This window comes from Salmo trutta, chromosome 30 (assembly GCF_901001165.1).
Source record: "Salmo trutta chromosome 30, fSalTru1.1, whole genome shotgun sequence".
In the NCBI taxonomy this organism is placed as follows: Eukaryota; Metazoa; Chordata; class Actinopteri; order Salmoniformes; family Salmonidae; genus Salmo; species Salmo trutta.
In genome coordinates, this window is record NC_042986.1 from 41,429,922 (window position 1) to 41,446,792 (window position 16,871).

Genomic DNA, 16,871 nt, shown 5'->3' on the forward strand with positions numbered 1-16,871 from the left:
CATTTTTATCTATCTTTGTGAAGTAGAAAATGTGAATGTTTTTCTTTCAGATTATGTAGGAAAGTAGAGTTCGCTACTAGCTTGCTGGTTAAATGATAATCCCCAGGTTACAGCCTGACCCCCTGGTGGTCTACCCTGGTCTGGTTACAGCCTGATCCCCTGGTGGTCTACCCTGGTCTGGTTACAGCCTGATCCCCTGGTGGTCTACCCTGGTCTGGTTACAGCCTGACCCCCTGGAGGTCTACCCTGGTCTGGTTACAGCCTGACCCCCTGGAGGTCTACCCTGGTCTGGTTACAGCCTGACCCCCTGGTGGTCTACCCTGGTCTGGTTACAGCCTGACCCCCTGGAGGTCTACCCTGGTCTGGTTACAGCCTGATCCCCTGGTGGTCTACCCTGGTCTGGTTACAGCCTGACCCCCTGGAGGTCTACCCTGGTCTGTGTTACAGCCTGATCCCCTGGTGGTCTACCCTGGTCTGGTTACAGCCTGATCCCCTGGTGGTCTACCCTGGTCTGGTTACAGCCTGACCCCCTGGAGGTCTACCCTGGTCTGTGTTACAGCCTGACCCCCTGGAGGTCTACCCTGGTCTGTGTTACAGCCTGACCCCCTGGTGGTCTACCCTGGTCTGTGTTACAGCCTGACCCCCTGGTGGTCTACCCTGGTCTGTGTTACAGCCTGACCCCCTGGTGGTCTACCCTGGTCTGTGTTACAGCCTGACCCCCTGGTGGTCTACCCTGGTCTGTGTTACAGCCTGACCCTCTGGTGGTCTACCCTGGTCTGTGTTACAGCCTGACCCCCTGGTGGTCTACCCTGGTCTGTGTTACAGCCTGACCCTCTGGTCTACCCTGGTCTGTGTTACAGCCTGACCCCCTGGTGGTCTACCCTGGTCTGTGTTACAGCCTGATCCTCTGGTGGTCTACCCTGGTCTGTGTTACAGCCTGACCCCCTGGTGGGCTACCCTGGTCTGTGTTACAGCCTGATCCCCTGGTGGTCTACCCTGGTCTGTGTTACAGCCTGACCCCCTGGTGGTCTACCCTGGACTGTGTTACAGCCTGACCCCCTGGTGGTCTACCCTGGTCTGTGTTACAGCCTGACCCCCTGGTGGTCTACCCTGGTCTGGTTACAGCCTGACCCCCTGGTGGTCTACCCTGGTCTGGTTACAGCCTGACCCCCTGGTGGTCTACCCTGGTCTGGTTACAGCCTGACCCCCTGGTGGTCTACCCTGGTCTGTGTTACAGCCTGACCCCCTGGTCTACCCTGGTCTTCCCTGGTCTACCCTGGTCTGTGTTACAGCCTGACCCCCTGGTGGTCTACCCTGGTCTGTGTTACAGCCTGACCCCCTGGTGGTCTACCCTGACCGATTATGATTTTTCACCGCCGATACCGATTTATTGGAGGACCAAAAAAAGCCGGTGCCGATTAATCGGCCGATTTTTATTTATTTATTTGTAATAATGACAATTACAACAATACTGAATGAACACTTATTTTAACTTAATATAATACATCAATACAATCAATTTAGCCTCAAATAAATAAGGAAACATGTTCAATTTGGTTTAAATAATGCAAAAACAAAGTGTTGGAGAAGAAAGTAAAAGTGCATTATGTGCCATGTAAGAAAGCTAACGTTTAAGTTCCTTGCTCAGAACATGAGAACATATGAAAGCTGGTGGTTCCTATTAGCGCGCACCCGCTAACTAGCTAGCCATTTCACATCGGTTACACCAGCCTCATCTTGGGAGTTGACAGGCTTGAAGTCATAAACAGCGCAATGCTTGAAGCACAGCGAAGAGCTGCTGGCAAAGCGAAAGTGCTGTTTTGAATGAATGCTTACGAGCCTGCTGCTGCCTACCACCGCTCAGTCAGACTGCTCTATCAAATCATAGACTTAATTATAATATAATAACACACAGAAATACGAGCCTTAGGTCATTAATATGGTCGAATCCGGAAACTATCATCTCGAAAATAAAACGTTTTTCCTGTCAGTGAAATACGGAACCGTTACGTATTTTATCTAACGGGTGGCATCCCTAAGTCTAAATATTCCTGTTACATTACACAACCTTCAATGTTATGTCATAATTACGTAAAGTTCTGGCAAATTAGTTCGCAACGAGCCAGGCGGCCCAAACTGTTGCATATACCCTGACTCGGCTTGCACTGAACGGAAGAGAAGTGACACAATTTCACCTGGTTAATATTGCCTGCTAACCTGGATTTCTTTTAGCTAAATATGCAGGTTTAAAAATATATACTTCTGTGTATTGATTTTAAGAAAGGCATTGATGTTCATGGTTAGGTACAGTCGTGCAATGATTGTGCTTTTTTCGCAAATGCGCTTTTGTTAAATCATCCCCCGTTTGGCGAAGTCGGCTGTCTTTGTTAGGAAGAAATAGTCTTCACAGTTCGCAACGAGCCAGGCGGCCCAAACTGCTGTATATACCCTGACTCTGTTGCAGAGGTGACACATTTTCCCTAGTTAAAAGAAATTCATGTTAGCAGGCAATATTAACAAAATATGCAGGTTTAAAAATATATACTTGTGTATTGATTTTAAGAAAGACATTGATGTTTATGGTTAGGTACAAGTTGGAGCGACGAGAGTCCTTTTTCGCGAATGCACACCGCATCGATTATATGCAACGCAGGACTGGCTAGATAACTACTCATGGTTGATGATATTACTAGTTTAACTAGTGATTATGATTGATTGATTGTTTTTTATAAGTTAAGTTTAATGCTAGCTAGCAACTTACCTTGGCTTCTTACTGCATTCGCGTAACAGGCAGGCTCCTCGTGGAGTGCAATGTAAAGCAGGTGGTTAGAGCGTTGGACTAGTTAACCGTAAGGTTGCAAGATTGAATCCCTGAGCTGACAAGGTAAAAATCTGTCGTTCTGCCCCTGAACAAGGCAGTTAACCCACCGTTCCTAGGCCATCATTGAAAATAAGAATGTGTTCTAAACTGACTTTCCTGGTTAAAAAATATTTATAAAAAAAAAATTACAAATTAAAACGGCAAATCGGTGGCCAAAAATACCGATTACCGATCGTTATGAAAACTTGAAATCGGCCCTAATTAATCGGCCATTCCGATTAATCGGTCGACCTCTATAGTGGACTAATATAGGCAGGGCCCATAGTGCGCTACTTTTGACCAGAGCCTTATGTAGGGAATAGGGTCCCATAGGTCTCTGGTCAAAAGTAGTGCACTATGTAGGGAATAGGGTGCCATTTGGGAGGGGACCCTTGTCCTGCATCCCAAAAAAATGACTTAATCCTATTACATTCCAATTGAATCTGACTGGAGGAAAGAAGCTTTTCAGACTGCTAACACCTCCCATATAATACACAGAGACTGCTGCTAACACCTCCCATATAATACACAGAGACTGCTGCTAACACCTCCCATATAATACACTGAGACTGCTGCTAACACCTCCCATATAATACACAGAGACTGCTGCTAACACCTCCCATATAATACACAGAGACTGCTGCTAACACCTCCCATGTAATACACAGAGACTGCTGCTAACACCTCCCATATAATACACAGAGACTGCTGCTAACACCTCCTATATAATACACAGAGACTGCTGCTAACACCTCCTATATAATACACAGAGACTGCTGCTAACACCTCCCATATAATACACTGAGACTGCTGCTAACACCTCCCATATAATACACTGAGACTGCTGCTAACACCTCCCATATAATACACTGAGACTGCTGCTAACACCTCCCATATAATACACAGAGACTGCTGCTAACACCTCCCATATAATACACAGAGACTGCTGCTAACACCTCCCATATAATACACTGAGACTGCTGCTAACACCTCCCATATAATACACAGAGACTGCTGCTAACACCTCCCATATAATACACAGAGACTGCTGCTAACACCTCCCATGTAATACACAGAGACTGCTGCTAACACCTCCCATATAATACACAGAGACTGCTGCTAACACCTCCTATATAATACACAGAGACTGCTGCTAACACCTCCTATATAATACACAGAGACTGCTGCTAACACCTCCCATATAATACACTGAGACTGCTGCTAACACCTCCCATATAATACACTGAGACTGCTGCTAACACCTCCCATATAATACACTGAGACTGCTGCTAACACCTCCCATATAATACACAGAGACTGCTGCTAACACCTCCCATATAATACACAGAGACTGCTGCTAACACCTCCCATATAATACACAGAGACTGCTGCTAACACCTCCCATATAATACACAGAGACTGCAGCTAACACCTCCCATATAATACACAGAGACTGCTGCTAACACCTCCCATATAATACACAGAGACTGCAGCTAACAGCCAGAGCTGCAGCAGTCTAACACTGGGTTTCCCTCCAAACACGGCCCTCCCTGCCTATCTGTGTGTTTTTCTCCCTGTCGATCTGTCTATCATCCTCTAACAGTCTCTCTCTCTCTCTCTGTTTTTCAGATTGTGTATATATGGAGAGCCGCAGGCCCAACACTCCCTACTTCATATGTAGTATTCAGGATTTTAAACTGGTGAGTACTGGCCTTTTCCTTTATAGTGAACCTTTATTTAACCTTTATTTAACTAGGCAAGTCAGTTAAGAACAAATTCTTATTTACAATGACGGTCTACCCAGGCCAAACCCTCTACTAACCCGGACGACGCTGGGCCAATTGTGCGCCGCGCTATGGGACTCCCGATTACGGCCGGTTGTGATACAGCCTGGAATCAAACCAGGGTGACTGTAGTGACGCCTCTAGCACTGAGATGCAGTGCCTTAGACCGCTGCACCACTCGGGGTTCTTCTTGTGTCCTAAAGCATGAAACACACTCAGATGGTAGTAGGTGCCAGGCGCACCGGTTTGAGTATGTCAAGAACTACACCGCTGCTGGGTTTTTCCACACTCAACAGTTTCCTGTATGTATCAACAATGGTCCACCACACAAAGGACATCCAGCCAACTTGACACAACTCTGGGAAGCATTGGAGGCAACATGGGCCAACATCCCTGTGAAACGCTTTCGACACCTTGTAGAGTCTATGCCCCGACGAATTGAGGCTGTTCTGAGGGCAAAAGGGGATGAAACTCAATTAGAGGTCGACCGATTATGATTTTTCAACACCGATATCGATTATTGGAGGACCAAAAAAGCTGCTACCGATTAATTGGCCAATTTTTATATATATATTTGTAATAATGACAATTACAATGACAGTTGCAATGAATGAACAATTAACACTTTTATTTTAACTTAATATAATACATAAAGAAAATCTATTTAGTCTCAAATATTGAAACATGTTCAATTTGGTTTAAATAATACAAAAACACGGTGTTGGAGAAGAAAGTAAAAAAAGCTAAGGTTAAGTTCCTTTTTTTGTATATATTTCGTATACCTTTGACTATTGGATGTTCTAATAGGTACTTTAGTATTGCCAGCCTAATCTCAGGAGTTGATAGGCTTGAAGTCATAAACAGCACTGTGCTTCAAGCATTGCTAAGAGCTGCTGGCAAACGCAGTAAAGTGCTGTTTGAGTAAATGCTTACGAGCCTGCTGCTGCCTACCACCGCTCAGTCAGACTGCTCTATCAAATATCAAATCATAGACTTAATTATAATATAATAAACACACAGAAATACGAGCCTTTGGTCATTAATATGGTAGAATCCGGAAACTATCACGTTTATTCTTTCAGTGAAATACGGAACCGTTCCCTATTTTATCTAACGGGTGGCATCCATAAGTCTAAATATTCCTGTTACATTACACAACCTTCAATGTTATGTCTTAATTATATAATATTCTGGCAAATGAATTACGGTCTTTGTTAGGAAGAAATGGTCTTCACACAGTTCGCAATGAGCCAAACTGCTGCATATACCCTGACTCTGCTTGTACTGAACGCAGGAGAAGTGACAATTTCCCTAGTTAATATTGCCTGCTAACATGAATTTCTTTTAACTAAATATGCAGGTTTAAAAAAAATATACTTGTGTATTGATTTTAAGAAAGGCATTGATGTTTATGTTTAGGTACGATTGTGCTTTTTTCACGAATGTGCTTTTGTAAAATCATCACCCGTTTGGTGAAGTTGAAGTAGGCTGTGATTCGATGATAAATGAACAGGCACCGCATTGATTATTTGCAACGCAGGACAAGCTAGTTAAACTAGTAATATCATCAACCATGTGTAGTTAACTAGTGATTATGTGAAGATTGATTGTTTTTTATAAGATAAGTTTAATGCTAGCTAGCAACTTACCTTGGCTCCTTGCAGCCACAAGGTTCTTTTGACGCTGCACTCGCGTAACAGGTGGTCAGCCTGCCACTCAGTTTCCTCATGGATTGCAATGTAATCGGCCATAATCGGCATCCAAAAAGGCCGATTACCGATTTGTTATGAAAACTTGAAATCGGCCCTAATTAATCGGTCGACCTCTAAACTCAATATCAGGAAGGTGTTCTTAATGTTTGGTATACTCAGTGTATATGCAGATTGCCACTTTTTTCCTCTGTTATATGGATGGCAGATGGGAATTAATGCATGTGGACGGAGAATGCCATCTCTCATTGTGTGAAGTTTATATTGAATTGAACAGGGAACAATTGACCCTGTCAATATCAACAAGAACTGTTGATACTGTTGATTCTAGCGTCTAACACTTTCCTCTGGTTTTTTTCTTCTTCTTCTAATTATATATTTCAGTTTATTTGGTATTTTAGCCCGATGTTGTGTTTTTTTTTATGTCACAGTAGGTACTGGACTTTAATGGCGTAGAGGAAACAGACAGGAGAGCTCCTGGAGTTAATTTCGTGTCAAGTAGAATAGTGATGGTGTAATGTAAATTATTTATTTGGATTGATGTTTCTTTCTCAGTTGTGTAGAAAATGTGTGTGTCTGTGTGAGAAGCAGGCTGCCTATAAAAAGTCATGGTGCTGATACACACAGTGGATTTGGAAAGTATTCAGACCCCTTCCCTTTTTCCACTTTACGTTACAGCCTTATTCTAAAATTGATTAAATAAATAAAAAATCCTCATCAATCTACACCCAACAGGTTTTTAAAAATGTTTGCAAATGTATATTTTAAAAAAAGTATTCAGACCCTTGGCTATGAGACTTGAGAAGTTTCTACAATTTGATTGAACTCCACCTGTGGTAAATTCAAAAATGCTGACATGATTTGGAAAGGCACACGCCTGTCTATATAAGGTCCCACAGTTGACAATTCATGTCCAACCAAAAACCAAGCCATGAGGTTGAAGGAATTGTCCGTAGAGCTCCGAGACAGAATTGTGTCGAGGCACAGGAGGTTAGCAAAACTGGGGAAGGGTACCAAAACATTTCTGCAGCATTGAAGGTCCCCAAGAACACAGTGGCCTCCATCATTCTTAAATGGAAGAAGTTTGGAACCACCAAGACTCTTCCTAGAGCTGGCCGCCCGGCCAAACTGAGCAATCGGTGAGGAGAAGGGAGAAGTTTACCAAAAGGTACCTAAAGGACTCTCAGACCATAAGAAACAAGATTCTCTGGTCTGATGAAACCAAGATTGAACTATTTGGGCTGAATGCCAAGCGTCACATCTGGAGGAAACCTGGCACCATCCCTACAGTGAAGAATGGTGATGCCAGCATCATGCTGTGGGGATGTTTTTCAGCGGCAGGGCCTGGGAGACTAGTCAGAATCGAGGAAAAGATGAACGGAGCAAAATACAGGGAGATCCTTGACGAAAACTTGCTCCAGAGCGCTCAGGACCTCAGACTGGGGTGAAGGTTCACAGTCCAACAGGACAACCACCCTAAACACACAGCCAAGACAACGCAGGATTTACTTCAGGACAAGTCTCTGAATGTCCTTGAGTAGCCCAGCCAGGGCCCAGACTTGAACCCGTTCGAACATCTGGTCTAACAGAAGTAGGCCTAATCATCCAGGGGGGGAGAGAACACGAGCCTGTCATCCTCGTCTCTTTCTGTCTCTCTCTTTGCTAATGAACAAACAGCCATCTGCATGTGTGGAGCAACACATACCCACTTAGTCTCATTGTGTGTTAATGAGGAGGGGATGCAGAACCAGAGATTAAAGACGAGGCGAGGCGAAGAGAGACCCGAGGCGAAGAGAGACCCGAGGCGAAGAGAGACCCGAGGCGAGGCGAAGAGAGACCCGAGGCGAGGCGAAGAGAGACCCGAGGCGAGGCGAAGAGAGAGGCGAGGCGAAGAGAGAGGCGAGGCGAAGAGAGACCCGAGGCGAGGCGAAGAGAGAGGCGAGGCGAAGAGAGAGGCGAGGCGAAGAGAGAGGCGAGGCAAAGAGAGAGGCGAGGCGAAGAGAGACCCGAGGCGAAGCGAAGAGAGACCCGAGGCGAGGCGAAGAGAGACCCGAGGCGAGGCGAAGAGAGAGGCGAGGCGAAGAGAGACCCGAGGCGAGGCGAAGAGAGACCCGAGGCGAGGCGAAGAGAGACCCGAGGCGAGGCGAAGAGAGAGGCGAGGCGAAGAGAGAGGCGAGGCGAAGAGAGACCCGAGGCGAAGCGAAGAGAGACCCGAGGCGAGGCGAAGAGAGACCCGAGGCGAGGCGAAGAGAGACCCGAGGCGAGGCGAAGAGAGAGGCGAGGCGAAGAGAGACCCGAGGCGAGGCGAAGAGAGACCCGAGGCGAGGCGAAGAGAGACCCGAGGCGAGGCGAAGAGAGAGGCGAGGCGAAGAGAGAGGCGAGGCGAAGAGAGACCCGAGGCGAAGCGAAGAGAGACCCGAGGCGAGGCGAAGAGAGACCCGAGGCGAGGCGAAGAGAGACCCGAGGCGAGGTGAAGAGAGACCCGAGGCGAGGCGAAGAGAGACCCGAGGCGAGGCGAAGAGAGAGGCGAGGCGAAGAGAGACCCGAGGCGAAGCGAAGAGAGACCCGAGGCGAAGAGAGACCCGAGGCGAAGAGAGACCCGAGGCGAGGCGAAGAGAGACCCGAGGCGAGGCGAAGAGAGAGGCGAGGCGAAGAGAGACCCGAGACACCGTACAAGCGGTACACTTCTCTCACCTCATTCTATCTGGAACCAGTGTCAATCTCAGTGTCAATCTCAATTAGTCCAGCCAGCTCAGCAGCTGTCTGTCACACTGCAACCTCCATTAGTCCAGCCAGCCCAGCAGCTGTCTGTCACACTGCAATCTCCATTAGTCCAACCAGTCTGACACACTGCAATCTCCATTAGTCCAGCCAGCCAGCCAGCCAGCCCAGCAGCTGTCTGTCACACTGCAATCTCCCTTAGTCCAGCCAGCCTGTCACACTGCAATCTCCATTAGTCCAGCCTGCCCAGCAGCTGTCTGTCACACTGCAATCTCCATTAGTCCAGCCAGCCCAGCAGCTGTCTGTCACACTGCAATCTCCATTAGTCCAGCCAGCCCAGCAGCTGTCTGTCACACTGCAATCTCCATTAGTCCCAGCCAGCCCAGCAGCTGTCTGTCACACTGCAATCTCCATTAGTCCAGCCAGCCCAGCAGCTGTCTGTCACACTGCAATCTCCATTAGTCCAGCCAGCCCAGCAGCTGTCTGTCACACTGCAACCTCCATTAGTCCAGCCAGCCCAGCAGCTGTCTGTCACACTGCAATCTCCATTAGTCCAACCAGTCTGACACACTGCAATCTCCATTAGTCCAGCCAGCCAGTCAGCCAGCCCAGCAGCTGTCTGTCACACTGCAATCTCCATTAGTCCAGCCAGCCTGTCACACTGCAATCTCCATTAGTCCAGCCAGCCCAGCAGCTGTCTGTCACACTGCAATCTCCATTAGTCCAGCCAGCCCAGCAGCTGTCTGTCACACTGCAACCTCCATTAGTCCAGCCAGCCCAGCAGCTGTCTGTCACACTGCAATCTCCATTAGTCCAGCCAGCCCAGCAGCTGTCTGTCACACTGCAACCTCCATTAGTCCAGCCAGCCCAGCAGCTGTCTGTCACACTGCAATCTCCATTAGTCCAGCCAGCCTGTCACACTGCAATATCCATTAGTCCAGCCAGCCCAGCAGCTGTCTGTCACACTGCAATCTCCATTAGTCCAACCAGTCTGACACACTGCAATCTCCATTAGTCCAGCCAGCCCAGCAGCTGTCTGACACACTGCAATCTCCATTAGTCCAGCCAGCCCAGCAGCTGTCTGTCACACTGCAATCTCCATTAGTCCAGCCAGCCTGTCACACTGCAATCTCCATTAGTCCAGCCAGCCCAGCAGCTGTCTGTCACACTGCAATCTCCATTAGTCCAGCCAGTCTGACACACTGCAATCTCCATTAGTCCAGCCAGCCTGTCACACTGCAATCTCCATTAGTCCAACCAGCCAGCCAGCCCAGCAGCTGCCTGTCACACTGCAATCTCCATTAGTCCAGCCAGCCTGTCACACTGCAATCTCCATTAGTCCAGCCAGCCCAGCAGCTGTCTGTCACACTGCAATCTCCATTAGTCCAGCCAGTCTGACACACTGCAATCTCCATTAGTCCAGCCAGCCTGTCACACTGCAATCTCCATTAGTCCAACCAGCCAGCCAGCCCAGCAGCTGCCTGTCACACTGCAATCTCCATTAGTCCAGCCAGCCTGTCACACTGCAATCTCCATTAGTCCAACCAACCAGCCAGCCAGCCCAGCAGCTGTCTGTCACACTGCAATCTCCATTAGTCCAGCCAGCCCAGCAGCTGTCTGTCACACTGCAATCTCCATTAGTCCAGCCAGCCAGCCCAGCTAAAAGCAACAGGCCATAAAGCTAAGATATTATACACGCCCTTGCTGCCATTTGGCATTTAAATGCCATCATCATTCTGCAGCAGCAGCAGTGCCCAGATAATTAGTGCAGCAAGGCTGAAGCTGCAAAGCTGAAGCCAGCATTTGATAACATGGCTTTCCAGCAGTGTTTACCAATGTGATACTTGGTTGGTTTTTACCAGACTGTCTCTGACCATGAACTAGAGCATGGTCCCTTCAGACTCCTCCGACATTATCCCCCGTTCGCCTTTTTAAATACTAGATAGGCCTTGTAGAGAGACAGGCAGACGGAGACAGAGCGAGAGCGTTCTCTGAAGTCTAAAATGGCGTGAAGTGATGGACATGGGGGGGGAGGCGACAGAGGGTCAATAAACTGTCGCTTTCATGATGTGGCGGTGACGTTCACAAGCAGTTCTAAACCCTGAGCTAAGAGGAAATTAGCAGGTGGAGGCTGGACTGTTTGTGTCTCTCTCTCTCACTCACTCTCTGTCTCTCCCTCTCCCCCTTTCTCTCCCTTTCTCTCACTCTCTGTCTCTCCCCCTCTCCGTCTCTCACTCACTCTCTCTCTCCCACTCTCTGTCTCTCCCCCTTTCTCTCCCTTTCCCTCTGTCTCTCTCTCTCTTTCTGTCGCTCTCTGTCTCTCGCTCTCTCTCTTTCTCTCCCTCTCCCCCTTTCTCTCCCTTTCCCTCTCTCTTTCTCTGTCGCTCTCTGTCTCTCTCTCTTTCTCTCCCACTCTCCCTCTTTCTCTCTCTCTCCCTCTCTCTCTCTCTCTCCCTCTCTCTCTCCATCCTCTGGCCTGTGTGTGAAGTCGTGTTGGACATGTGTGTCCACGTACCGCCTGCTGCCCAGTGATTAATAAATGCTGCCTCACGACTCCCATCCGGTCCCAGCATGCATTGGGGCATAGATCTTTTTAGCACGCCGCCAGACAGTAGAGGAGGTGTGTGTGTGTGTGTGTGTGTGTGTGTGTGTGTGTGTGTGTGTGTGTGTGTGTGTGTGTGTGTGTGTGTTTCCTATCATGGAAGTGAGATCAGCACGGTAAATGATCATTTCCAGTCAAACTACACTATGGTAGACCACTATGGTAGACCACTATGGTAGCCATTTCCTGCAGCCAAATGGCCTCGTGGATGGAATGTGTTATTCATATTTTTCATAATGTCATATTTATTTATTTAATGCCGAAAATCCTGTTTATGTCAAACCATTTTGTTATATTTCAGTTTCAGTTTTCTGTGATGTGTAATATTGGGATGTAAACTCATAATATAATACATTTCAACTCTATATCTGACATGGTCCAAATGTCTTCTTTCTTTAAGCCCATAACCATGTGTGTGAGGTGGATACTTTGGTTTCAAAAAAACACTGTGTGACCCTGATTTAGCCCCCTGCAGTAAAATGTTATACAGAGGTATTCACCTTTAGATGAGAATACATGATAAAACTATATAGAGATATTAACTTTAGATGAGAATACATGATAAAACTATACAGAGATATTAACTTTAGATGAGAATACATGATAAAACTATACAGAGGTATTCACCTTTAGATGAGAATACATGATAAAACTATATAGAGGTATTCACCTTTAGATGAGAATACATGATAAAACTATATAGAGGTATTCACCTTTAGATGAGAATACATGATAACACTATATAGATAATAACTTTAGATTTGAAGGGCATTGCAGTGATCTATAAATGAACCGTTACTTTCAATTGGCCAGGGAGCCGCTACGCTCCTTTACGTGGCTACAGTATTAGTCCTCCTGACTGACTGCTCCTTGTAAAGGTAACTTACAGTATTAGTCCTACTGACTGACTGACTGACTGCTCCTTGTAAAGGTAACTTACAGTATTAGTCCTCCTGACTGACTGACTGACTGCTCCTTGTAAAGGTAACTTACAGTATTAGTCCTACTGACTGACTGACTGACTGACTGCTCCTTGTAAAGGTAACTTACAGTATTAGTCCTCCTGACTGACTGCTCCTTGTAAAGCTAACTTACAGTATTAGTCCTCCTGACTGACTGCTCCTTGTAAAGGTAACTTACAGTATTAGTCCTCCTACTACTGACTGACTGCTCCTTGTAAAGCTAACTTACAGTATTAGTCCTCCTGACTGACTGACTGACTGCTCCTTGTAAAGGTAACTTACAGTACTAGTCCTACTGACTGACTGACTGACTGCTCCTTGTAAAGGCAACTTACAGTATTAGTCCTCCTGACTGACTGACTGCTCCTTGTAAAGGTAACTTACAGTATTAGTCCTCCTGACTGACTGACTGCTCCTTGTAAAGGTAACTGCCAAAATAAAGGAAACACCAACATGAAGAGTATTAATAGGGTCGTTGGGTCACCACGAGCCAGAACAGAGTCAATGTACCTCGACATAGATTCTAGAAGTGTCTGGAACTCTATTGGAGGGATGCGACAACATTATTCCATGAGAAATTCCATCATTTGGAGTTTTGTTGATGGTGGTGGGGGGGTGGAAAACGCTGTCTCAGGCGCCGCTCCAGAATCTCCCATAAGTGTTCAGTTGGGTTGAGATCTGGTGACTGAGACGGCCATGGCGTGTGGTTTACATCGTTTTCATGCCCACTCGTGCCGTGTGGATTGGTGGCGTTGCCATCCTATGGAATGTAAGACACTGTTAGAGGTAGAAGCTGTTAGAGGTAGAAGCTGAACGCATTCCTCAAGCCTCAGAACAATCCTTTCAATGTCATCATCTCTCTCTCTGACCCTCCTCCCACTTTCCCCTCTTCCCTCTGTGAGAGGTTTGGAGAGAGTTAATTTACACCATGTGTTGTGAGAGAGAGAGAGAGAGAGAGAGAGAGAGAGAGAGAGAGAGAGAGAGAGAGAGAGAGAGAGAGAGAGAGAGAGAGAGAGAGAGAGAGAGAGAGAGAGAGAGAGAGAGAGAGAGAGAGAGAGAGAGAGAGAGAGAGAGAGAGAGAGAGAGAGAGAGAGAGAGAGAGAAAGAGAGAAAGAGAAAGAGAAAGAGAAAGAGAGAAAGAATATCAGAAAGCAACCTGGAACCAAAATATCCAAACACTCTTAGATAACTTTCTGGATACCACATTCACTCACAGTAAAGAAGGCATCAATCTAGCAGTACGAAACATCAACTATATATTCAGGCAAAAGAAGCACAATTGATAAAAAACAAAACTAAAAAAATCACAGATGACAACTGGTTTGATGCAGATTGTAAAATTATAAGGAAAAAACTTAGAACACTATCCAACCAAAAGCACAGAGACCCAAATAATGGTGAATTACGCCTTCATTACTGTGAGACTTTAAAACTCTATAAACGTACACTCAGAACCAAAAAAGCACAGTACAACAGCAAGCAGCTGACACTAATTGAGGAGTCCATAAACACAAACAACTTTTGGCAAAATTGGAAAAAACTAAAAAAATCTAAACAAGAGGAATTAGCAATACAAAATGGTGACATATGGACAACCCATTTCAAAACACTCTACAACACCGTTCAAATTGACACAAACGCAGAACAACGCCAAATCCATGAGAAGTTGAATGGACTAGAAAAAGCTATAAAGGACAATCAAAACCCATTGGACTCCCCAATTACTGACCAGGAGCTCTATAAGAAACTTCAGGCTCTCAAATTTAAAAAAGCCTGCGGACCTGATGGCATCCTAAATGAAATGCTCAAACTCACTAGTGCAAAATTTCAATTGGCTATATTAAAATTGTTTAATTTGATCCTGAGTGTAGGTTATTTCCCTGACATCTGGAATCAAGGACTCATAACCCCAATCTTTAAGAATGGAGACAAATTTGACCCTAACAATTACAGAGGCATTTGTGTGAACAGTAACCTGGGGAAGGTTTTCTGTAGTATCATCAATGTAAGAGTTCTAAACTTCCTTAATAAGCACAATGTCTTGAGTAAAAGCCAAATTGGATTTATACCAAAACATCGCACAACTGATCATATTTACACCTTACACACCCTGATAGATAAACATGTCCACCAAAATAATACCAAAATATACACTTGCTTTATCGACTTCCAAAAAGCATTTGATTCTATTTGGCATACAGGACTGTTCTACAAAGTTATTGAAAGTGGTGTAGGGGGTAAAACATATGACATAATTAAATCAATGTATACTGGCAATACGTGCAGCATTAAAATTGGTAAGAAAAGGACAGAATTCTTTAAACCAGGGGCGGGGCCTTCGTCAGGGTTGCAATCTGAGCCCTGCACTCTTCAATATTTACATTAACGAATTGGCCACTATTCTAGAAAAATCCTCAGCCCCTGGTGTTAGTCTCCACAATTCAGAAGTTAAATGCCTACTCTTCGCAGATGACCTATGCCTGCTGTCACCCACAGCACCTGGCCTACAGCAGAGCCTGGACCTGCTAGAGCAGTACTGCCAGACCTGGGCCCTGGCAGTAAACCCCAAAAAGACTAAAATAATGATTTTCCAGAGAAGATCCAGATCTCAGGGAATTAGACCAAAGTTCTCAATTGGTACAAAATATATAGAGTACTGTACACACTACAATTACTTAGGTTTAAAAATAAGCTCAACTGGACACCTTAATGAGGCAGTGAATGAACTGAGAGAGAAAGCACGCAGGGCATTCTACGCCATTAAAAAGCAAATTCAAATTGAAATACCTATTAAAATTTGGCTAAAACTAATTGAATATGTCATTGAACCAATTGCACTTTATGGCAGCGAGGTGTGGGGTCCACTTGCAAAACAAGATTTCATCAAATGGGACAAACACCCCATTGAAACCCTACATGCAGAGTTCTGTAAGATTCTCCTACGTGTCCAGAGGAAAACTACAAACAATGCATGCAGGGCAGAATTAGGCCAATATCCACTAATAATAAAAACTCAAAAAAGAGCAATTAAGTTTTGGAAACATCTAAAATACAGTGACCCCCTCTCATATCATTACCAAGCCCTGCAATGCCAAGAGCTGAGCAAAGAAAAGAGTCCCCTCATCCAGCTGGTCCTGGGGCTGAGTTCACAAACCTGTTCTACTAACACACTGAAGCCTCAGGACCAGAACATCCAATCAATCAGAATAAACCAAATTACAACACAGTCAAAACAAAACTACATTGCTTATTGGGAAACACAAGCACAAACACAAAGCAAAATGCAGTGCTATCTGGCCCTAAATCGACAGTACACTATGGCTAAATATTTGACCATGGTTACTGATCAAAACCTTAGAAAAACCTTGACAAAGTACAGGCTCAGTGAGCACAGCCTTGCCATTGAGAAGGGTAGACACAGGAAAACCTGGCTCCCTGTAGAGGAAAGGCTGTGCAACCACTGCACAACAGCAGAACCTGAGACGGAGCTGCATTTCCTGACAAAATGTCAAAAATATAAAACAATTAGAGAGTGTCATTTCCCCAAATTTGAAATCCTTATTCAAGGTTTAAAGACCTCTCTGATGAGGATAGGCTACCCATCCTGTTGGGGGAGGACGCAGAGAGCTGTGGGTTGGCAGCGCACTACATTGCTGCCTGCCATAAGTTGAGGGACAGTGTCTGACAGAACCAATAAACCTGCACATGTCCTCAACTGTATGATTATTGTTATTGTTGAATGTATGGTTATATTGACCGTTGGTTATTGTTGATACTGTTGTCCCGTTGACAATTTTTGATTCTCATTTTTATTTATTTTTTATATTGTAAATATCCAAAGTAAGCTTTGGCAATATGTACATTGTTACGTCATGCCAATAAAGCGAATTGAATTGAGAGAGAGAGAGAGAGAGAGAGAGAGAGAGAGAGAGAGAGAGAGAGAGCGCGCTCTGTGTGAACCTGACACCACTATAAATCTCCACGTTTTTTATTTTTTTATTGGCATGTCACACTCTGGACAAGCTGGAAATTACACTGCTGCTGCCTCACTCTCTCTCTCTCTGTCTCTCTCCCTCTGTCTTTCTCTCTCTCCCTCTGTCTTTCTCTCTCTCTCTGACTCTCTCTGTCTCTCTCTCTGTCTCTCTCTCTGTCTCTCTCTCTCTCGCTCTCTGACTCTCTCTCGTCTCTATCTGTCTCTCGTGACTCTCTTCTCTCTCCTCGTCCTCGCTCTGT

The 16,871-nt window shown here is 45.6% G+C and overlaps 1 protein-coding gene across 5 annotated transcripts in view; it reads left to right on the top strand.

The window, feature by feature from the left end:
• The window catches only part of LOC115168705 (arginine-glutamic acid dipeptide repeats protein), a 361,211-nt gene that overhangs the window by 172,601 nt on the left and 171,739 nt on the right, over window positions 1–16,871 (top strand). For all 5 annotated transcript variants that reach the window (XM_029724206.1, XM_029724208.1, XM_029724209.1 and 2 more), the window contains exon 3: window positions 4,490–4,560. In XM_029724206.1, coding sequence (XP_029580066.1) covers window positions 4,490–4,560 — 71 coding nt within the window. The remainder of the gene's footprint in view (window positions 1–4,489; window positions 4,561–16,871) is intronic.